Below are 24,813 nucleotides of genomic sequence, written 5' to 3'. Positions count from 1 at the left end.
CAAACTCGTATATTATCTTTTAATTTTGGCCTGCATCTTTAAAGGGGGACTATCACAATTGCCACCACAGAATCTGGTTTTTATTGCAGTGCTGTTAGAGGCCCCAAAGATCGGGAACATCTAACATTGGCTTTTGGCCTTGTACAAAGATTTCTCCATATTCTCAGACTCTGATATTAGGTAATGTAGAGCAGTGCTGTCCAACTTTTATGGTACCGAGGGCTGGAATTTTTCTAGGCGATGTGGCGGAGGGCCGATAAAGGAAGCCAGTGTTGACCACTCCCTGTTTTAAAAACACTCAATTTGAACCACAGCCATGTTATCACAAGAACTTTTAAGACCATATTCACGAAAAAACACACCAAAAAACCCCGCCATTAATCATGTGTGAAAGAAGTTTAAGCCACCACTATGGATGGCATAGCAACATCCAACACATAATTAAACACCTTAGGCACTTCATAATAACTATTTTCAAATGCTAACAAACCTCAGAACCACCTGGCTTACATCCCACAGGCAGATTATGGCACACAGTGAGCATAGGACAGGCAGGGCACACACTGGCAGGAAAGGGAGGCAGAGTATGGCACACACAGGGAGCATAGGGCAGGCAAGGTATGGCACACACAGGCAGGAAAGGGAGGCAGAGTATGGAACACACAGGGAGCATAGGGCAGGCAAGGTATGGCACACACAGGCAGGAAAGGGAGGCAGAGTATGGAACACACAGGGAGCACAGGTCAGGCAGAGTATGGCACATACAGCAAGTATAGGGCAGGCAGAGTATGGCACACACAGGCAGGAAAGTGAGGCATAGTATGGCACACGCATGGAGCATAGGGCAGGCAGAGTATGGCACACACAGGGAGCATAGGCAGGCAGAGTATGGCACACACAGTAAGTATAGGGCAGGCAGAGTATGATGCACACAGGGAGTGTAGGGCAGGCAGAATATGGCACACACACACACACACTGAGCATAGGGCAGGCAAAATATGGCACACACAGGGAGCACAGGGCAGGCAGGGTATGGCACACAGGCAGGAAAGGGAGGCACAGTATGGCACACACAGGCAGAGTAGGGCAGGCAGAATATGGTGCAGACACAGGCAGATGACACAAACAAGCAGGAAAAGGAGGCAGAGCACACACGGGCAAGAAAGGGTGGCACACAGGTAACATAGGACAGGAAAATTAGAGAGGGGTGAACAGATGAATAATTCTGGACAAATACATTCTGAGGTGTGAACAGTGTAATGGGCATTACAGTTGTGAACAATACAGAGAGGATTACAGGTGTAAACATTGCAGCATTACAGACTGAGTAAAGGGTGCAAACAATGCAGGGGCCAGTTAATCTCAGTACTGAAGGTTAGAAATCACAGCAACCAGTCTTTGATGTGGGAGGCCAGGGGCCGCCAGTTGGACAGCACTGCTGTAGACTGACATCCCCAAATTCTTTGCAATTTCACACTGAGTAATGTTATTCTTAAATTGTTGTAATATTTACCTAAACAGTGTTTCACACAGTGGTGTAACCCTCCCCATCTTTATTTCTGAGAAACGCAGCCTCTCTGAAACTCTTTTTTTTTTTTTAGTATAACACAACTTTTTTGCCCCTGTCCCAACTATTTTGAAACATGTTGTTGACATCAAATTCAAAATCTACCACATGATAGAAATGTTATATAGTTATGGGTTTCATGGTTTAATAAAGAACCTGTTGTTCTGTGCCAGATACTGCCATAAAGGCATTTTAATATCAGGAGGCTGTATACATTAACTATTTAAATGTGGTGTAAGGTTGTAGATTTGTATATGCTGGTTGGACAGATACAAACATTTAAGGGGTGGTTCACCTTTAAGGTAACTTAGTGTGTTATAGAATGGCCCATTCTATGCAACTTTTCAATTGGTTTTCATGATTTTATTTTTTTTATAGTGTTGTAGTTATTTTCCTCTTTCTTCTGACTCTTTGCAGCTTTCATATAAGCATCGCTGACCCTATCTAAAATGCAAATGCTCTTTAATGCTACAAATGTATTGTTACTTTTTATTACTCATCTTTCTATTCAGGCCTCTCCTATTCCAGTCTTTTATTCAAATCAATGCATGGTTGCTAGGGTAATTTGTACCCTAGCTGGCAGATTGCTTAATGCAAACTGAAAAGCTGCTGAATAAAAAAGATAAAATAACAAAAACCATTGTTTTAGAATATCACTATCCACATTATACTAAAAGTTGTCTCAAAGGTGAACAACCCTTTTAAGTGGCAGATTTATTAAGGGTCAAATTGAAAAATTAGAATGTTCTTATTTTTTTTTTATGGTCAAAACGCTCAAATTTGAATTGTGAATGATCCAAACTGGATTTTAATTTGAATTCAATTTTCGAGATTTATCACACTCTGGCCCTTTAAAAACTTGAATTTGACTATTTGCCACCTAAAACCTTTTAAGTTCTTGTATAAGTCAATGGGAGAGGTCCAGGGACCAATTTGGACATATCACAAGCCTTTCTGACATTCGAGTTTCTTTCAGAGAAAAAACTTGAAATCGAGTTTAGTTTAATTTGATTCGAGTTTTCAAGTCGGTAAAATTTGTGCGAGTTTTAGATTTAGGTTTTTTTTAGTAAATAACCCCCCAATCGAATTTCGAATATATTCTAATTTAATTAAGTATGCACCGAATAACTATTTTGGATTAAGCCAAACCCCCGAATCCTTTGCTAAAGATTCGGCCGAATACCAAACCAAATCCTAATTTGCATATGCAAATTAGGGGTGGAAAGGGGAAACCATTTGTGACAAAAAGTCACACAATTTCTCTCTGCGCCCTAATTTGCATATGCAAATTAGGGGTGGAAAGGGGAAACCATTTGTGACAAAAAGTCACACAATTTCTCTCTGCGCCCTAATTTGCATATGCAAATTAGGATTCAGTTCGGCCAGGCTGAAGGAATCAGCCAAATCTGAACCCTGCTGAAAAAGGCCAAATCCCGAACCAAATCCTGGATTCGGTGCAAAAAAAATTACTTACATTTCATTTTAAGGTGTCAATGTTCCTTTAAGTGTTTTTTAGTATGATCATACTTATTTCATGAATTTTACCTTTGGCATTCTCGTCATTCCACCGACTAACAAAACTTCACCAATGTCACTTTTGCTAACTTCGGCATCTTGCATAGCTTTTTGGCTTGGTGCAACTGTCCTCTTTATTAAATCACCAACAATTCCCTCAAACTGAGAACGTGTCAATTTCATATTTAAGTGTTTTGGTCCAGAAGCATCCATAGTAAGGTATGGCAGATTGATGTCCGTCTAAAATACAAAAAGTTCTTTTTTTAGACAGCAATAATCATGTTTACAAAACAAAATATTTACTTACATACATCTGCATTCAAAAAGATGCCAGTAAACAAAGTGGAAAACAGTGAATTATGCCGGATTAAAACTGCACCCATAGTTCTTTAGAGCAGAAGAAGGTATTTCATCAAATTTCCCACCTAATTACTTTCCATGAATAAGTGTCCACGACAGAACGGATAGAACATATGGACTACTGTCATTTTGGAACCCCTACATGCCACATAATTGGCTAGAGCTATGCATAATGGGCATTGGACTGTTCATGATAAGATGCGGCAAAGTGGAAGCATTATGGTATTTTTCACCACAAAGCTTCCAAGGAGGGAAAGATTAATAGCAATAGGCAATCTGTCTTTCAGCCAACTCGGGTGGAATAGTATATTGTTTAATTTGGCCATTCGCATGAAACGCTAAATATTTATAACCTCTGAATTTAAAAGAACCTATATGTTGATAAGTTGGCACATTAAAGGGCTAGACAACGGCAGTATAAAAATCGCTTAATAAAAGAAAACATAATTCGCCTAGAATTATGTTTTCTTTTATTAAGCGATTTTTATACTTTGCAATATTGGAAAGTTGCTTATAATTTCACATACATGTATGAGACCTGCTATCCACGAGTCGTCATACATTTGGAGGCAGATTTATCAAGGGTCGAATTGAAAATTAGAATTGAGGTTTTTTTTTTTAATAGTCGAAACTTCCCTAGTCAAATTCGACTAGGGAGTTATTCAAATTCGATTCGAGTTTTTTTTTAAAAAAAAAAAAATGAATTTTATTTTTGAGATTGATGATACTCTGGCCCTTTAGGAACTCTAATTTGACTATTCGCCACCTAAAACCTGCCGGATGGGATCAATTTTGAGTTGTTTACAGCCTTCCTGACATTCAAGTTTTTTTTTGGTTTTTTTTTGAAGCACAATTCTATTCATCCAAGCTTCAAAAAAGATGATTTATGTACTCATCGTTAAATCCTTTTCACTCTAGTCGGAAGGGGGACAAAGGAACTATGGGGTAAAGGGCTCCTCCCACCAAGAGGTAGGACACTGCAGTGATGTCAGAATTGTAACTCCTCCCTCTCTCCTTTACCCCTTGCATGTTGCCTGTTGCCTCCTCCCTCTCTCCTTTACCCCTTGCATGAAAACATAATTCCACAAGAATGGCTGAACTGAACAGAATGGAGTTTCGGGAGGGAAGTCCTGTGTCCCCCTTCCGACTAGAGAAAATGATTTAATGGTGAGTACATAAATCTTCCTTTCTCTTACTTCGGAGGGGGACACAGGAACTATGGGGACATACCAAAGATGCCCCAAACCAAGGGAGGGAGAAACCCTTTCGGAATCTACCGTTTGGAGGATTTTTCGGCCTACTGCCGCCTCCACGGAAAGTTAAGTATTGAATTGGTAAAATTTTGTGAAGGTATGTAAGGAAGCCCAAATGGCCTCCCTGCAGACCCGATCAGCAGATGCCATGTGGCGATGAGCCCAGGAGGCTCCCAATGCTCTGGTAGAGTGAGCATGTAGCTGAATGGGAGGCAACCTCTTTTGTGCCAGGTAGGACTGCCTAATTGCTTCTTTGACCCAGTGGGCCAACGTGGTTTTGGTTGCTGCCATTCCCTTTCGAGGACCCGAGGGGGTGACGAACAAGGTGTCAGTCTTCCTGAAGGGCTTTATGTGAGTAACTAAGTCAAGTTTATGCAATTTGGCCTCCTTTTCATTCTGTGGATGATGGAAGAATGATCTCCGAATTGATGTGGAATGAGGAGACCACCTTAGGAAGAAATCCGGGAGCAGTGCGGAGGATAGCCCTGTCTTCCTGGAAGATGAGGAGAGGTGGCAAGCAGGACAGTGTCCCAATTTCGGATATGCGTCTAATGGAGGAAATTGCTACCAGGAAAATTGTCTTCCAAGTGAGTGCCGGAAGATCCACTAAGTCCATTGGCTCAAAGAGGGCTTCTAGAAGTGCATGGAGCACTAAGTTCAAGTCCCAGGGAGGAACTGGTTGTCGGAAGGGGGGTGCCAGTCGGGAAACCCCCTGTAGAAAAGTATGCACATCCTCTTGTAGAGCAAGTCTTTGTTGGAAAAGAATGGAGAGTGCCGATACTTGGGACTTTAGGGATCCTAGCCGGACTCCCTTGGCTAGACCGGACTGTAGAAAGTTGAGAACTGCCGGAATGTTATAGTCTCTGAAATCAGTCGTGCTCTGAACACTATGACCAGTAGCAATTCCAGGTTCTAGGATATATTTTTGAGGTAGTAGGTATTTGTGCCCTTATGGTTTGTATGACTTGATCTGAAACCCCTTTTTCTTTTAGGATAGAAGCTTCAAGAGCCATCCCATTAATGCAAAGAGCTTGGGATTCCTGTGCGAAGTGGACCCTGACTCTGAAGATCGTCTCTGAGAGGTAGCATGACTGGTGGTTCCAGGGAGAGAGCTAGTAGGTCTGAATACCATAACCTCCTGGGCCAGCATGGTGCGATTACTATGACCTTGCAGCCTTCTCTGCAAATTTTCTTGAGTACCTGAGGAAGCATGGGAAGAGGAGGGAAGACGTAAGCCAGTTGGAATTGCCATGGCATTGTCATGGTGTCTATTCCCGCCGTTAGGGGGTCTTGGCATTGTGATAAGAAATTGGGAACCTTGCGGTTTTGCCTGGTGGCCATCAAGTCGACTTGAGGTATTCCCCACTTGTCTACCAGCAGTTGAAAAGCTTTGTGGTGGAGTTCCCATTCTCCGGGATCTACTCAGTGTCTGCTTAGGAAGTCCGCCTCCACGTTTAACACCCCCGGGATGTGAATCGCCGACAGATGCAGAACATGGTCTTCTGCCCAGGCTACAATGGGAGTTACCTCTGTTTGCTGCCTTGCTTCTTGTTCCTCCCTTCCGATTGATATAGGCCAAGGCGGGGGCATTGTCTGTCTGTATGCAGGTGTTTGAGAAGGTTGTGCCACCTGTGAAGGGCTAGTCGAATTGCTCTGATTTCTAAGAGGTTGATTGGGAGTAGTGCTTCTTCTGCCGACCATGTTCCTTGTACTGATCTTCCTTGGAATGTTGCCCCCCCAGCCGTGTAGGCTGGCATCCGTCGTTACGATCTTCCATTCTGGTTCGGCAAACACCTGACGCTGGGACAGTCGGTGGGGTTGCAGCCACCAGGTGAGTGATCCTTTGGTGCTCGGAGGGAGAGTAATTCGCTGGTGGAGAGATATCAGACGCCAGCACTTGAGTATTGCTGCTTGCAGCGGTCGGAGGGGAAACTGGGCTAAGGGGACTGCTTCGATGGAGGACACCATAAGGCCCAGCACTCTCATGCAAAGTTGTACCGCTGGTTTGGGTATTGACTCAAGACGTCGTATTGCAGTCGGAAGCTTGGTCTGTTTCTCCTGTGGTAACACCACCCTCTGCTGAAGAGTAGCTTTCAGCAAATTCATTCAGTCACCTTCACCTGTGTATCGTGCTCACTCTCCAGTCAGGCCACACCAGAAGACCCACAGACAATTTCAGCAAACATAGGTATGGATGGAGCACATAAGACGCAGTCTCTGCCGCAAATAATTATTTATTTAATCACAACATGTTTCAGATCACAAGGATCCTTTATCATAAAGGGTTCCATCTTGAAACACTGACAGACAATCCACTTGTTCAGCCGCTTGAGATTCAATATTGGTCTAAACGATCCCTCCTTCTTGGGTACTATGAAGAGGTTCGAGTAGAACCCGTGAAAACGTTGAGATGGAGGAACTGGAACTATGACTCCTAAGTCCTCCAGAGACTGGACAATTGATAAGAAGGCTATCTTTTTGTCTTGTTGCAAGGGAAGCCTTGACATGAAAAAGTGGCGTGGTGGTAGGCTTGTGAATTCTAGCCGGTAACCTGATGAGATGGTCTCTAGGATCCAGGTGTGGCGTGCCCAGGTTTGTGCGAAAAACCTAAGTCTGCCGCCAAGATTGTGGGCATTCGTCGTCCCTATGCAGTAGTCAGGAGGAGGTGGTCTTATCTCCAGAAGACTTTGGCTGAGATTTTCGGACCAGGCCTCTATGGCACGGCTAACCCAAGCTTCTGCTATAATTGGTAGGAGAGCTGACCCTGAAGCAGAGAATGTTGCCTTGAGGAACCTCTCTAGTTTTTTATCTGTCGGATCCTTGAATGCTGAAGAATCTGGTACCAGCAGAGTAGTACCTTTAGAAAGTCTAGATACCAGGGTCGTCTACCACAGGGGGTATGCTCCATTTCTCAATAAACTCTTTGGGAAAAGGATATTGCTTAGTGAAATGTTTAGTGACCTGAAACCTTTTCTCTGATGCCTGCCATTCATCTTGGACGATTGCTTGCAGTTGCTCGTGAGCTAGAAAAATGGCAGAAGCCCTATGACTCTTCTTAAAGAGGCTCTTGGCTTTCCATGGGGCAGAGTCTGGCTCCTCAATGTGGAGTACCTCTAAAACTGCTGTTATGAGATGATCTATGTTGCAAGACGAATCAGGAGAACTGCCCATCCCCTCTGAATCAGATTGGGATGAAAAAAAAAAAAAACCTCCCCCCTCACTCGCTTCATCCTCAGATAAGGATGGGCTAGAAGCAAGGGCCTTAAGGGCTTCTACTAGTGTCCCTCTTGCATTTGGCAGGTGGTGTTGAAGTTTCTGCCAATTTGCCTAGCACCTTATTAATTGACATAACCAGTTGAAGAATGCACTGTAGGCCTGACAATGATTGCGACAGGGAAACCGCCCAGGCTGGCACATCAGAGGAGGCCTGTGAATTTTGTGGCCCTACATGTGAAGTGCTTGCAGTAGCAGAGTCAGAAGCACCTGCTGAACAGGGCTCTGAAACCTGTGTGAGGCATGGGCTACATTCAGGGCATAGCGGGCTAATTTGGCCCTCCTTAAATTTGCACAAACACCTTGAGCAGCTCAGGAATGTAACTACTTGGGGAAACTTCCGTCCCTTGGTAAAACATTCCCCCCCTACCTTCAGCCATGCTTGTGGAAGCTATGCGTTGCCGCGTGTACCTGTACCCTAGGAGAGAGGAAGGGTCAACAGCTAGAACACCTCTGTAGTGACCACACTGGTAGGAGCTGATTTGGTGGGAGAGCGAGCTGCTTGGAGTCGAGAGTGGTGGGTCCTAGAACTGGTGCACATCTGAGGAGAAGGCGCGTATCGTAGACGAAGGACGTGATGTCACGGTCGCGAGATAGCTGGGCCCAGTACGTGCTGCACGGCTGAAGGTAGAGAATTACCTGGAATGTGCCGGTATGCCTCAGGGAGAGAACTCTCAGCCCGCCTCTGCTTGTGTAGACTTACCCGAAGTCTATATCCTTAAGGTGCCGAAAGGTACTGTGCAGAGGGGAGGTCCCGCGAAGGGGGCTTACGCTTGAGTACAGACGAGCTGCTGACTCAGGTCTTACCCCTGTTGCCAGTGCTGTTCACTGACTGAAGTTAAGTCCTTGCGTAGGGCCTCTCTAGAGGCCAGTCCTGAACCTCCTGTGATGAGGACACTGAAAAAAACAGCCTGCAAGGCAACATGCAAGGGGTAAAGGAGAGAGGGAGGAGTCACAATTCTGACATCACTGCAGTGTCCTACCTCCTGGTGGGAGGAGCCCTTTACCCCATAGTTCCTGTGTCCCCTACCGACGTAAGAGAAATGTGATTTTATGAATACATTTCGAATTTCAAGTTCATTGGAGTTTATGGGAGTTTTTTAAAAAAAAACACGAATTCAAAATTCGACCCTTGATAAGTGTGCCACCAGAGAATCATGTAAACATTAAATAAACCCAATAAGGATTAATTATGTCTTAGTTTGGATCAAGTACAAGTTACTGTTTTATCACTGATCGGGAAATCGTTTTTTAAAATGTGGATTATTTGATTATAATGGAGTCTATGCGCGATGGCCTATCTGAATAATTAGTTTCCGGATAACGGATCTCATATCTGTACTTTCAGTATGGAAAAAAATTAGTTTTCTTTGTTTGGGTGGCCATCCTCTTTAATTTGATGCTATCAAATTCTTTCATGAATTGAAGTTTAATAACTGGTTATTTAATTTAACACATAATTAGTGCTATCTGAATATTAACAATGGTGGTAGAGGGAAACAAAAACTCACCTGTAAAGAGGAAGACAATTCACATTTTGCCTTTTCAGCAGCTTCTCGGACTCTCTGAAGTGCCATATTATCTTTGGTAAGGTCCACACCAGACTGTTAAATAAAGGAGGGGGGGAGTTTAAAATTTTTTCCTTTACTTAAAGGAGACATATAGGATAAATGCAAAAACACACATTTTGTAGGCAAGTAATATATGGTGTTGCTTTTATATGGGGCTATCTTTAAAAATAGCCCCTTTATTAGAGCTCCCTATAGATGTTCTCTGGTCCCTGTTTCAAATGAGGGGACCCGCCTGAAGCACAGCAGGAGGGGGACAGCCAATCACATCCCTGCAGTCACACAAGCAAAGAGATTTGCTTGCGTTTTCCTATCTGGTCCTTCTAGCTGCTGATTGGTTCCTGTCCTACAGTGCAGTGAGCCGAGTGCCTCCGGCTCCCCTGCACAGCCTGGGAATTCAGGGAGCAGGAAGTGGAAGAGAAGGGAGGGATTATTAGGGTTTTTGCAGAAATATTCAATAAATCAGCCTGAAACACTACTTTTTTTAAGCACAATTCCTCTATATCTAAAGGAGTATAATGCACTGGTACATTCTTATTTTTTTTTTTTTTTACACAAAATGTCTCCTTTAAATGCAATTATGCATTATCATTCCTCACAAAGCATCTTTGTGCTAAGAAACAAAGTGAAGTTTATATTTTCCCGATTGGCTATTATTGCAAGTGGGAAAGCATTTTCAGGAGATTGGTCTTCCTGCAATAGCAATGCGTTGGTTCGAGGGATGCACCAAAAACTCGGGCAAATACCGAACTGAATCCTAATTTGCATATGCAAATTAGGGATGGGAAGGGGAAACATTTTTACTTTCTTGTTTTGTGACAAAAAGTCTCGTGGGTTTTCCTCCCTGCCCCTAATTTGGCCAATTAGGATTTGGTTCAGCCTGGCAGAAGGCGAATCCTGCCCGAATCCAGAACCTAATTCTGGATTCAGTGTATCCCTAGTTGGTTACACTTTGTTTTTTTTAATACATGCATGCCTTGAACAGGTATTATTAACATGTATTTATATAGCGCCAACATATTTTTTTGTTATTTTATTGGTTGTGCCACTTAAAGTGATACTGATGCTAAAAAAGTACCTTTTAAAATATGAATGTATATTAAAAGTTACTTATAGGTCATGTTGATCATTTTTTTGTCGAGAGGTTTGTTTTTGTAAATAATTTTTAGTTGATGTTCCTAAACCTGACTGTTTTGCCAACCCGACTGTCCCATCTCAGCCAGTCAGTTAAGAGTTTCTAGTGCTAACGGACTCCTGTTGCACAAATATGGCAGCCCCCTCATAGACAAGCACGGGGAGTCAGTTTGGTAATGAAAAAGCTTTGAGAAAATACATTATGGCAAAATTATAAGTAGCAAACAAAGCCAATACTATATGTAAAAATGGTTTCATTTCTGGTGTCAGTATCTCTTTAAGGGACTCTCTAGGTCGTGTATGGCATATTGTAATGAAGCAATTTTGTGGCGCAGTTTCTATGTTTTCAGTATGTATTTCCCAGACAAATTTGCAATAAATGGGATGTTTCCAAAAACAACTTAACATTTTACAAATGTAGTCAAGGTTATGTAAACATCTATACATAGGAGAGTCATTTTGATAAAAAGGCTAGACAGCCTAAAGCAGTGGTGCCCAAAAGAGGTATCTACCAGTAGACCTTTAGCTGATGATCAGTAGATCTCAAGACACTGTCAACAAACAGCTTGTCTAAATCACCCTCCTGTTTCATTCTTTTGATTAAGATATTTATTAAGTTTAAAGGGGACCTGTCACCCTAAGAAATAATTTCAAATTATTTTCTATCATGTTAGTTGAGCAAAATAAACTTTACTTACACTGTATTTATTATTTAAATTTTGTTTCCTTCTGTTTTGGAATTATACAATCACAGCAAGCAGGCAGCTGCCATTTTGTGGACACGGTTATTAAGGGAAATTGTGTATCACCCCAAAATCTTGTGTATGAACCAGAATGCGGGACCTAATGTCCATGTGCAGTGCCCTACACAATTATAGAGCCTGAGGAGGGAAGGGGGGAATGTGAGGAGAGCAGTGACATGTGGGAAGTGCTGAATGGAAAGTGAAAGTAATTGACTGCCCCTCCTCTATGCCACGGGCATAGAGGCGGGGCAGTTAATATTTGATTGACAGTTTAGATATTTAAACATCTTTATAACAGGTATGGATGTTTTAATGAAAAAAATTTTGGGGGTTCCATATTTAATTTGGAAAGGACTTTCATTATGCAGTTTTTTATGTGTAGGTGACGGATCCACTTTAAGATTACAAAAGAAGTTGTTAATTAAATATAGCAATATAAATTCTGTCATAAATCAATATAATAATATTTAAGTAATATTTTACATGGAACCGAATGCTAACAATGCTTTTATGGATGTAGATAATAATCGGACAACATCACTAAGTAGACCTTGCGTTAGTAAAGTATGGGCTCTCCTGGCCTAAAGGTTAAAAAAAAAAAAAATTACATTTTATTTGCAGCAACAAATTAGCAGGTAGCATTTAGTGGGAACCTATTTAACAGCAAACATTGTATTGGTTGCTATAGGTTTGTGCATTTTATTAATTATGGGGGTTAGTTTGACTTGCACAAAGTTTTTATTTGTTTTTTAAACTTGTTCACCAACCTCTCTTTTGAATTGCTTTACAATATACTGCAGCAATTCTTGATCAAAGTCTTCACCTCCAAGGAATGTGTCTCCATTTGTGGATTTTACTTCAAAAACTCCTTTTTGAATTTCTAGGATGGAGATATCAAATGTTCCTCCCCCAAGGTCATAGACTGCAATACTAAAAAACAAACAAAAAAAAAAAAACTTTTATTTTTTCATCGGCAGAGGTTAATTTGGAAGAGACTAATTAAACTCATATTCTAAGCAGATCCCTTAATATTATTATTATGTCACAAAAAGTAAGTAATGCCTATGACCGTCACATGTCAAGTTACTTTTAAATCTGCCTGTCCACACACTTTAAATGGATTCTGTCATGATTTTTAGGATATAGCTTTTATGTCTAAATTACACTGTTTACACTGCAAATAATTCACTCTACAATATAAAATTTAGTTGTAAAGATTGGTGTGTAGGCAGCGATCTCAGGTCATTTCGCCTGGACATGTGCTTTCAGAAAGAGCCAGCACTTTAGGATGGAACTGCTTTCTGGCAGGCTGTTGATTCTCCTACTCAATGTAACTGAATGTGGGAGCTGGATTTTACTATTGAGTGTTTTTCTTAGATCTACCAGGCAGCTGTTATCTGGTTACCTTCCCATTGTCCTGTTGTTAGGCTGCTGGGGGGAAAGGGAAGGGGGTGATATCACTCTTGAAGAGCAGCAATAAAGAGTGACTGATGTTTATCGGAGCACAAGTCACATGACAGGGGGCAGCTGGGAAACCGACAATATGTCTAGCCCCATGTCAGATTTCAAAATTAAATATATATAAAAAAAAATCTGTTTGCTCTTTTGAGAAATGGATTTCAGTGCAGAACTCTGCTGATGTGTTTTGGAGAAAAAAAAAAAAAACAACCAACATGTTTTCCCATGACAGTTTCCCTTTCATATAAACTTTTTTCAACAAGAAAAATGTAGTTTCTCAGCAACGTTGTCTTCCTTTTACTTCTTTACAAATAGAATAAATGGCTTTTAAAAACACTACTCAAGGGTAGTAAAACAAATATACGTTATGGGGTGCAGAAACGGATTTCTGTGCAGAATTATGATGGATCAGCAGTATGAACTGATGCGTTTTGAAAAAAACATGTTTTCCCATGACAGTATTGACCCTTTAATGTCAAGCTGAGAAAACCAATCAATTTGAAGCCGATTCGCCAGCTACCATTAGAATAGCTCCTACTCTTTTGGGAATGTGAGCCACTAGAGTTTGAAAGATTGTGGGTTCTGCTTCTATTCAGCCACAGCGTGCTGGTGGCTGCTTAACCCTGTAAGTGCCATGGAATGTAGAATCTACAATGAATAAAACTACCAAAGTGCCCACAGATCATAATTCTGTTTTCTGCAGCACCTACTGATGCACACGTGCTGAACTGGTTTCAAAACAGTGCCTGTATTTGCTGCAGAGCCCTTGAGCAAATAGCAGAGCAGTTGTACCTCTGGGATCCCAGACCCTAACCACCACTAAACAATAAAGCGACAGCAGTCATAGTTAGTCTGTCTCAGTGCTTTGCATAAGTCTACAGCACCTCCCAAAATATCTGGGTATTTTTTGTTCTTCAGATGCTTTATGGGATTGTACAGACTACTTTAAAAAAAATCAACCTGCCAATCAAATATTCTGTATCAAGTCCATTCTGGAGTATGGAAAGTCCAAAAGAAACATATAGGTTGCACACAATTGCTTTTTATTTTTAACGCAGTGAATTTAAAAAAAGTTTATAAATTTTTTAACACAGGGATACAATAAGTATTAGTATCAAGAATTACATAATTAGTTTAAAGATCAATTTATATCCAGAAGGAAGTAGTAATTGAATACATAAAACATGTAAATTATATCAAGATAGGATTGAATATTGAACATCACTTTTATACAGCAATGACTTCCCTTCCCCTGCACAGCTAGACTTAGAGGTGCAACCAATCATTACAATTCTTTTGACAATAGCGGCACCAACATACAAAGAAAAGTTTCCCTGTCGACGCCAAGCAAGGTGTCACAGGTAAAACAATACTGAAGACCTAGTGGACTGTGATGCTACAAAACTTTGTAAAATAAATACAACCTTTAAGCAATTAATACTCACACTTTGTCATCAGATTTATCTAGTCCGTAAGCTAGGGCAGCCGCAGTAGGCTCATTAATAACCCTCAAGACATTAAGCCCAGAGATCTGCCCAGCATCCTTTGTAGCCTAAAATTATATAAAAAAAATAAATAAAAAAAGAGAGAATAAAGAAGAAAATAAGAAGTTACTAAACCAGATCTACATATTTTGACTTTAGTTTAACTGAAGCAATACCTATTGATAAAGCCCAGTTTATGTACAGAGTCTACTTTTTAAGAGCAGGAGGACAAAGGTGACAACTACGAACAGAAAAAACTTTTTTCTAAATTAATTGAATAGTGCAGAGAACGCTCTACACGTCACTAAAACCAACATTTCTAACTGCATTTTCTTGCCATAGCCCTCTAAATAAAGTACAAGGAGTAAGAGAATAATGGAATATCTTATTCATCGGAGCTGGGAATTAGAAATAAAATCTAGAAACCAAACATGTCTGTGTATCCAGAGAAGTCAGCCTGCCTATCTAATAACACGTGAGGGACAAGATGAAGCAAAGAGCAAACTTTGAGATTATCTGAAAATTCACAAAAACTGCCAACTCAACAAGGCTTTGCAGTTTTGAGAAAGCTTTAATTACTCATTCTATATTCATTATTATGTGTAATTTCCATAATTGCATACATGCTCTTATGATACAAACAGCTGTCACTTAGAGTAAATAAGGTTATGGTCACACATGCCACGGAAATTCAATTGTAGGCAGGCACTAGTCCAGAGAAAAGATTTTCACTGGCACACAGGATTTTTAGCTGCAGGGCAAGCCCTTGCAATTTTTTAATGCAGTGCAGGTGCAACGTTTGGTTTGGTGTGCGGTTAACCGAAATTCCTTGAAGGCACTAGTCCAGAACACCATACAGTAGAATCCAGATGCCCAAAGTTTAGATAATACAAATAAAGGTTTTATTTTACATTATGTTAAAAAAGCCTTACGTGTTTCGTGTGACCCAAGGACACTTAATCAAAGGCCTCTCACATGCGTTAAGTCATCTATTGAACTGTATGGAATCTGCAAAATACTGCGTACATTTGTGGATATAGGTGCTGCATTTTACATTGAATCATGGGTTCATAAATATGCCTGGCTGAAAACTGTTGCAACAGTGCTCTTCATCGGTGCTTTGAGTTGAGTTTAGTTAGACGTCGGTCAGCTATTTTAAAAACCGCAACGTAAAAGACGCATGTGTGAACATAGCCTCAGGTGGAAAACACACATGTGAAATTTTAAGTGCACATATATATGGACAATATTTAATTGAATTTGTTGGCTTAGTGTTTGACAAAATACTTTATAGGAGTTGTTCACCTGCCAACACTTTTTTCAGTTCAGATAGTTCACCAGAAATTTTTTTCCAGTCACTTTCTATTTGCAACCGTTTCTCTAATATTGAAGTTTAAAAGGTTATTTTTTTCACATTCTTATGTCTTCCTGAGCTCTGGGGGTCGAAGACTTCTTAACTGTTCTAAACGGATACATTTGTTATCTTTGAACCTGCTGAGCATAATCCCCGAGTTTCATTAAAGCAATACTGACACGTTCCTATAAAATTATAGGTGCAGCATGCTAAATATTTAACTCCAAAAGCCCCCAGCCCCACCAACCTTCATAAAGCCGACACTAACTAAGGGTTCAGTGTTACAAGTTGGAAGTGTAGCATAGGTTATATGAGATAAACCAGTGTCAGTAAAGCTTAAAGCACAACAACGTGCTTAAAAGAACAGTAACACCAATTTTTTAATACATATTTCCCCCCAAAACAGCTATAATAATAGTTAAGTCTTACTTACCCTTGGATTATTTCAAATCTTCAGCTTGAATTTGACTTGAAAACTGCCCCATCGGAAAAAGGCGAAGACAACTTGAATTACTCTTTGAGCTGACCTGGAAGTCAGCTTCGCACCAATGACCTAAAGCATCTAAACTTTTTTTCAGCGTCTGCAGCTTAAATTTATGTTTCTGTTCCTTTGGACAGCTTTGAGGCTAATAATATGAGCATACATTAAAGCTGCAGACACCAAGCTTAGATGCTTAAGGTCATCAGTGCTAAGCCATCTTCCGGTTCAGGGCACAGAGGTATTCAAGCTGCCATTGCCTTTTTGGCTTTCACCTATGTGGCACTTTGCAAGTCAAATTCAAGGTGAAGATTTGAAATATAAATCCAAGGAGAAGTAAGCCTTACCTACCTGTTTTGGGGTGAATTAAGTATTAAAAAAAAAATTGGTATTAATGGTCCTTTAATAAAACACAAGTGGCTTGCTCATGCCTTTTCCAAAAAGGTCATTTATTCGTATTATGAAAAACAAATCTGCAGCTCATTTAGATACACAACATTCAGAGCAGTCTGTACCAGGTATCTAAAGTTTATTAACCAGTTAATCTCTGACTTGACATTCTAGTCCGCTAAATTTAACAGAATGTATAGGACATCTTGTTTATTACACGGCCCTGTATTTTAGGGTGTCCAAGAATGTCAGACACTTCCCCTTGTGAAAGTAGAACAATACTTTAGAAATAAATTCAATACACATATGCCTATTTAAACTAAAATCAGTTTTAGTCTGACTCATTCAAACTGCAAAGTTGTTTACTGACCTGTCGCTGAGAGTCATTAAAGTATGCAGGCACAGTGATCACAGCATTTTTGGCAGCATGACCCAAATAGTTTTCTGGAATGTAAAAACAACGGGACAATGTAAATAGCTCAGCATAAGACAGTAAAGGTGCATATACATTTAGAGCACTGTTATTTGCAAAGACCTGTGATATATGTTATAAAGATTGGGGGATATAAATTTAGCTGAACCAGAGCAACAACATTTATGTATAGCCACTATTATATTTTAAGTTTATGGCATGATCCCCTTAAAATATTAAGCCTTTAAATTGTGACTTTAAAGCCCTTTACAATTGAACGTGGCAATATGTCATTGATTATGTTAAAATTTCCTATACAGACTTCTTTGACTCTGTGCTCCCCATCTCATTTGTTTACATCCATGATTAAGTGTATCCACAGATATATAGACCAAATCAGACTTTTGATCATTTTATCTTGATTCTTCATTTTCTTATATGTATAAATTCTAGTAGAAGTGCCCTGACATCGCACATAGTCCACTTCTGACATTTGAGAGTAGAAAGTGCTGGGAATTCTGTAAATTTCTTGACTAACTGCTGAACGTCAAGTTCTTTCTCTGCTGGTAGATAGATTATGAATCATACATTAAGGAACTTAATTCAATTCATGGACCAGCAGTTTTCGCAAAATTCAGGATCCAGACACAATCTTATTACAGGCTTTAAGAATGACTGGAGATTTAGCAAAAATTTTCATTTCCCGAAGTCTGAGGGAGATGTTGCTAGTCCAAATGGAAAATGTTGTACTCTTGATGTTGATTTAAAAAACAGAATCATAGGAACTGCAAAAAATGTTGGAAAATTGATATATAAAAGGTAACCATTTTTAGGCCCCAGGGCTGCAGGGAGAACCTTTCTGTTCTGAGTCTAAGCTGAAATGAGGGGTGGGAAGAGGGTCTCATTATTCGCCCACAGGAAGTAAGTTATAGCATTGACTGACAGGCTGAACTGCATATCCCTGTGTTATTTTATATGGTTTACGGAGTTGTGAAATATATGTGACATGTCGGGGTCGGGTTGTGAGTGACCCTATTAATGAGCTATAGTTAGCAATGTGCTAGACGACAAATCGTCCATTAAAGGTTATGCACTTTGAACCAAAGGCTCCTAAGCTAATTATATAATTATTGTATAGCGATGGATGAATTTGGCCTGTTCCTGAAAATTCATGAAACAGCTAAAAATTTGCAAACCAAAGTGCGAATCGGCAACAAAAATTTTGCTCATCACTATTCTTGAATGTTACTTACCTGCGGTCTCTTTCATTTTCATTAAAACAAATGCACCAATCTGACTTGGAGAATAAAGTTTTCCATGGGATTCCACCCAGGCATCACCATTTGAGGCTTTCAGAATTTTGAAAGGAACATTTTTACTACAATGAAAAGTGCAATTGAGGGATCATGTTAAAAACCATGGCACTAGTAAGAGAACACCAGTATAATACACATTCAAGTTTACAGCCAAAAAAATAATAGACACTACACACATTAAGTTACATATTAAAGCCAGATAAAGGATTAGGTTATCATTTAACATTGTCAACCATAAAAATAAATTAAAAAAAAGCTGCACTATTGCCCTAAAATGTATCCATGACCCTCTGTCCCCAATTAAAGGGATTATCTTGTCAATAACTTGTCAGTTTTCAGTTCAAAAATAAAAGAACACAATACATTCAACTGGCAAAAATGCCATGGGAGAACTCTGCATTTTGCACACAACTTCTCATTTGAAATCAGACCATGTCATGTGATTACTAGGTGCAGTTAATGGATCTCTTCAAAACTGTGCTCAAAAGAGGGGACTGCATATTGCTGGCATACACCTACTAATGTGTTCTTTGCTGTGGCCTATTGCAGCACTTCTTGCTTTCCAAATAAGTGTGCACTCTACCATGCACCACTCAAAATTATTATTACCCCCCTGAGTCAAAAGTCACTAACCTCTACCCCCATCTCTAAAACACAGCTCAGCCGTACAAACAAAACTCTGCCTATTTCACATTGAAAACACATTATATAAGGTTATTGTGCAGTAAATGTTGCTCTTGTTGCTATGCTTCCCTCAAAACCACAGTGTGTGGTCGCCTGTAGAAAATAGACACTGCAATTAATGTGATTATATGAGCTATCCCGAACCTTCCCAAGGACTGTCCAACTCTCAGCTTCAATAGGAATTTCAGCTGGACAAGAAAACATTTTACAATACAACCTACTGAAGAGGAATTTTGCAAGCAAGCCTAGACAAACAGGACTACTACAATAATACAACAACTCAATTTCAGAACAAAGTGGGAAGACACATTACAAACTCAATATACCTCTTTTCAATGTTCACAAGCCTCCCAAAACCTCACTCCTTTTGTAACCCGCAAATAACATTTGGGACCCTGACTGCAGTTCCACCTGTAACCTCCTGATAGTGGCCCTGCCCTTGAGTGTGAGCGCGTTCAGGTGTGAGCGCATTCAGGTGTAACAGAAATCAAAAGATGATCTAACAAAATCATAAAGTGGGGAACTTCTGCAGACAAGTTTGAAGGTATCACGGTGATTAAATGTTGGTGGAACCTCTGGGCTGCTACAGTAAGTTCAGCATATAAAATTTCTAGTCATTTTAGGGTTTAGGTCTCCCCTAAAATAAGATTGATGTAAAGTACACAAATGAGTGCATAATAATCACAGGACAAGGTTTGATTTGAAATGGGAAGCCGCTAAGACCATGCAGTGTATTGCCAAAATAGTAAGTCCCATTAGTTTCTATAAAACCAGTTTCTCTTTGCTGCTGAAAAGGAAAAAACATTTGTTTTTTTTCCCCTTCATCCTTGCTCGGCTTTTTTACGTTCCACCCAGAAATTCGTTTTTTTCTGTGAGAACACTGCATATATTTTGAGAACAACATGTTATATAAAGAAAAAGGCATTTATGTTGTGTTACCATACAGGGGATTTTTTTTTTTTTTTGTCAAGCAATAGCCGTTATATTCCACACAAAACCAAAATAAAACTTACGTGTCTTTTTGAACTTCAGGGTCATCAAAACGTCGGCCAATGAGTCGTTTTGTAGCATAGAATGTGTTGTTAGGGTTAGTGACTGCCTGTCGTTTAGCTGGCATTCCAACTAAACGTTCACCCTCTGATGAAAAGGCTACTACTGAAGGCGTTGTTCTGGCCCCTTCAGCATTTTCAAGGACCTAAAGTTTAAGAACAGATAATGTTAAAAATCAAGGATTATAAAACTATAATAGAATAAAATAAAAAAAATAATAGTTTGAGATTATAGATACCCAGCGTAATTGCTGCCAAAGGTGACCCTACTAAATACAAACTGGAATATTTGTATACTTATTTGGGATGCATCCACTATTTTGGATTCGGCCTAAACCCTGAATCATTCACGAAAGATTCAGCTGAATACCGAACTGAATCCTAATTTGCATATGCAAATTAAGGGTGGTAAGACGAAAACATTTTTTACTTAGTTGTTTTTTGACAAAGTCGCGCAATTTTCCTCCCCATCCCTAAATTAAGGATTTGGGTCCGGGGGCAGAAGGATTCGGCCAAATCCAGAACCGAATCCTGGATTCGTGCATCCCTAATACTTCTGCTATTAATTATCTTGGGATTTGGTTAAAATAAATAGGATCTTTACGTCAGATACTGCGAAATCACTCAAATTGCATAAACCAATCACAAATGTGCATGAAGGCATTTTAGTTCAATTATGCAATCTGCATTATCAGTACCTCTTACATCAAGGTCAGGGCTGGACTAGGATTCACAATAGGCCCTGGCATTCCAAGTACACAGAGGCCCAAGCAGCTCAATAAATAGTGACTGTCCATGGCAACTTACAGCAGCCCCTCTGGCATTTGCCAGAACCCACAGATTGCCAGTCCGGGCCTGGCCAAGGTTATTAAACAAAGGGCACACATTAATGCTAGGTTACATCAGCCGATAAACGGACAAAATACAAATGTATTGTGCTGTATTTGCCAATATGGCACGGGATACGGTTCATCAATAATTGTTTCGGTGGATGGGCGGAAGGGTTGATGTGGGTGGAAGCGGGTAGTTCTTGCGCCGCAATGTGGTAGAAACCATTACAGGCAGGATTTAGAATCTTGTGTTACGCGCATATCAAGGGAATTGTGCGGATGGGATCAGCGGGCCGAATCTTAGACACACACATGCAGCTATAGTAATGTAATTCCTTTTGGACTTATCTAAACATGATCTGACCCTGTGCACCACTTGTTTGTTCTCATATCTCAACCAATGGGAGGTGCTACCTACTACTCTCTTTAGGGCAGGGGCACACGGGCAGATTAGGGGAGATTTAGTCGCCTTGCGACTAATCGCCACGCGACTAATCGCCACTTCTGCAAGGCGACAATCTCCCCGAACTGCCTTCCGTCTGCTATAATGAGAAAACGCCTGTGCCAATGCACCGTGTAAGGTGACTTCGGAAATCGAAGCACCGCAAGTGCCATTGCGCTGGTGTTTTCTCATTATAGCCCCTGTCCTTATACAAAGTAGGAATTAGCCCATCTACCATTACAACTGGTTTTCAACATAAGGAGATTACAGTGCATTTTTCACTTGCCAATATTACACTGCAAGCAAAGGTGACACAGAAAGATAGTGCTTTTGGGTGTTCTGAGCTAGGGAAAAAAAATATATAATGATAAAATATAATGCCTTCAGTGATGACTGTATGAAAACAACAAAGGCAGCAATATCCTCTTTGTGTGTCTGGGTCTATGCCACTGCTACCTGTGGAAACCTTGCAAAAGGTTTTATTGCACAGTATAGCTGAAAGTACGATCTTTATAACTGCTAACTTTTTAACCCAGTAACATTTTGGGTGTTACAATGCTATTGATACATGACCCCACTTTACAATCTATATTTTAAGTCAATATGACTAAGCAAATATTTAAAAATGAAATTTGTGAATCATGAATACATTCATATTATGGTAGCAAATAGTTACAGAACAATAACTTTAAAACAGAATATTATGCTGAAAAATATAAAAAAGAAGATAAACTGAATACCTTTGCTTGCTTTCCCTCCATTACAGCAACACAAGAATTTGTTGTTCCTAGATCAATGCCAATAACAGCACCTTTAACTGATTCAGATCTAGACAAAAAAAAATTGTTTTTTAATAAATTATATCTAAAATGGGCAAGTATTTAAATACATTCCCTTTGCCACCATACACATTCCTAAAAGCTGAATGCAACAATGGCTGCACACATACATGCATGTGTCTATATTTAATACACAAGACCAATTAATATTCTTATAAATGGTGCTTAGTGATGTGATGATCAGTTATGACTGGAGCTTAGTGATGTCATTTCTATCACACGACTTAATGAAACATGTGTATTATATTAAATAAAGTACCGCCTGTTGAAAAATATGAGGAAATTAGATGTTACATATAGGAGATCCATCACTTGTATAAAAGCATTTGCCCGTGTGCCTATATATGGTCATGGAGCTTTTCAGTGATTTTATTTATATTTCAGTCTTCATTGGCCTTTACACAATATTAATGTCACTCTGGATACTTTTCAGTTACGGTTACTTTTTAGGCTAGCGAAAAAGTAACAGTAATCAACTAAGGACAAGTATTTCTATCTGAAAAGCACCCTAAAAGTGAGGTTTTTGCAATGTGTTTAAATTAGGGATGCACCGAATCCAAGATTCGGGCTTTTTCGGCCAAATCCTTCTGCCTGGCCGAACCAAATCCAAATCCTAATTTGCATATGCAAATTAGAGGGAAATTGCGTGACTGTCACAAAACTTTGCAAATAAGGATTCGGATAGCGTTTGGCATTCAGCCGAATCTTTCGTGAAGGATTCGGAGGTTCGGCCGATTCTTAAATAGTGGATTCGGTACATCCCTAGTTTAAATAATATGTACAGTTACCCTAGAAGACACATATTTACATTGATAACGGGAAGATAAATTGGGGTCACATGCAATTATGGTTCAATACTAAAAGATGGAATGAAATGCTTTCATATTAAAGAATGCAATACAAGTTCTTGCAGTATAAACAGTCTTGAAAGGCTGTACTTTGTTATGCTACCTTTTTTCTTTGGCCTAGGAATGATGCCAGCAGGCACATTTTGTTACATTTGATACCAGATTCAGATTGCACGGTTTTATAGTTTGTATAAAGTTGCAAAAAAACTCATATAGATATATACAATTTACACATAGGGGCATATTTAGGATTGAATGGTAAATTAGAATTTACATTTTTTTATTTTTTGGGTCAATACTCGCAAATTCGAATTTAAAACTACCAACTAGATTTAAATGTGAGATTTATCACTAGGGTTGCCACCTTTTCTGCCAGTGGAGACCATGCAGGGGTCGGGGCCATGACAGAGAGGGGTGTGAACAGGACACGGAGGTGTGGGGCCATGACAGCAGGGGGTGTTATGACACGGTGATCGGCTGATCGCCGGGTCAATTATGGAGAATCCTGCCTGGTTTTCCTAATTTGGAAAACCGGGCAGGAAGTTTTGATCCGGGCAGCCCTTCAAACTACTGGCCTGCCCGGGTCAAAACCGGACAGGTGGCAACCCTATTTATCACCCCTCGACCCTGGACACAGTTCTAATTCAACTATTCCCCACCTAAAACCCGCCAAGTTCATGTAGAAGTCAATGGCAGAGGTCCCTTGAACTATTTAAAAATGCAGTGATAAGACAAATTTTTGCCAAGTTTCGCTTCAAGAGTGACGCGGTATAGACTCCAAAGGGAGAAATAAATTTGATGCGTAAAATTCAGAGGAAAACTTGAATCTAATTTGATTCCAGTTTTCGGGTCTGGACTATTCAATCAAATTTTAGACATTCTAATTTTTTCATAAATATCATAAAATTTGATTTGTGAATAAAACTGAATTTACAAGAGTTTAAAAAAAAAAAACCCTCACATTACTCTTCTACTTTGATAAATAAAAATGAAATTCACAAACATTTTCACTTCCGCTGATATCCAACAGTTCACCACAATTATTGTTGAATGTTATTCTAATATTGAAGGAACATTTTTAGTTTTTACCTCACTGTGTCTCCTAGAGCAGCTCTGTTAATAGACAATATATTTCTGGGAAAAATCAACAGCAGATGAAAACAAACACCTCCTTTTCAACATGAGCTAAATGAATAAGTCTTTTATTGCACATAATTTTTGTCTATTGTTTTAAGAAACAGTTATGTTTTTTGATATTTCTTGCACTAAGCAAGAAAATAAAACCAGTGTCACTTTAGCACTTCCTGGTCCTGCAGAGCACACGAAAGGCTGATAAAACGAATTACCTATCCATTGAGGCTGCTGCTTAGTGAATGGAGGAATTTGTTCAAAGTAGATTAAAGTGCCTAAACAAATTGCCAAACGCCAAATTAAGAATACATGGGTTGCTCCTTATTAAATGAATAACCAAGGCACAGCTACAACACAAAGTATATTATTGTGCTTGTTTTTAGGTCTATACTATCCCTTTAAGGGAAACCACAGCTTATTTGCTTTTCTAATCATTTAGCTCATATAGAACATGGTCATCTGTATGTATCAGTTAGTCATTTGTATGGTATCCGTCTGTTCTACCTACTGGCCAAAAAGGTGGGATACTCTGGAGGATCAGGCAACCTGTATAACCAGGCGCAACAAAATGTAAAATATACTTACGCATAGTCCCGTCTAAAAACTGATTGTAGAACATCTTGGCTGAGACCATTAAAACAGCCCTATAAAACAAAATTCTGGTTTAATTAAAAATACTGTACAC

The 24,813-nt window shown here is 39.8% G+C and overlaps 1 protein-coding gene across 1 annotated transcript in view; it reads right to left on the bottom strand.

The window, feature by feature from the left end:
• hspa9.S (heat shock protein family A (Hsp70) member 9 S homeolog) overlaps positions 1 to 24,813 on the bottom strand; it is a 41,479-nt gene that overhangs the window by 14,374 nt on the left and 2,292 nt on the right. Inside the window, exons 2-10 of the mRNA NM_001086158.2 lie at positions 24,714 to 24,772; positions 22,051 to 22,138; positions 20,003 to 20,184; positions 18,243 to 18,367; positions 16,948 to 17,021; positions 14,317 to 14,423; positions 12,181 to 12,343; positions 9,480 to 9,572; positions 3,113 to 3,322 (exon numbers count right to left, since the gene is read on the bottom strand). Of these exons, the coding sequence (NP_001079627.1) occupies positions 3,113 to 3,322; positions 9,480 to 9,572; positions 12,181 to 12,343; positions 14,317 to 14,423; positions 16,948 to 17,021; positions 18,243 to 18,367; positions 20,003 to 20,184; positions 22,051 to 22,138; positions 24,714 to 24,772 (1,101 nt within the window). The remainder of the gene's footprint in view (positions 1 to 3,112; positions 3,323 to 9,479; positions 9,573 to 12,180; positions 12,344 to 14,316; positions 14,424 to 16,947; positions 17,022 to 18,242; positions 18,368 to 20,002; positions 20,185 to 22,050; positions 22,139 to 24,713; positions 24,773 to 24,813) is intronic.

The sequence above is a fragment of the Xenopus laevis genome, chromosome 3S (assembly GCF_017654675.1).
Source record: "Xenopus laevis strain J_2021 chromosome 3S, Xenopus_laevis_v10.1, whole genome shotgun sequence".
Lineage (NCBI taxonomy): Eukaryota > Metazoa > Chordata > Amphibia > Anura > Pipidae > Xenopus > Xenopus laevis.
Note: the sequence above shows the minus strand (reverse complement) of the source record. Positions and strands in the feature narration are given on the sequence as shown.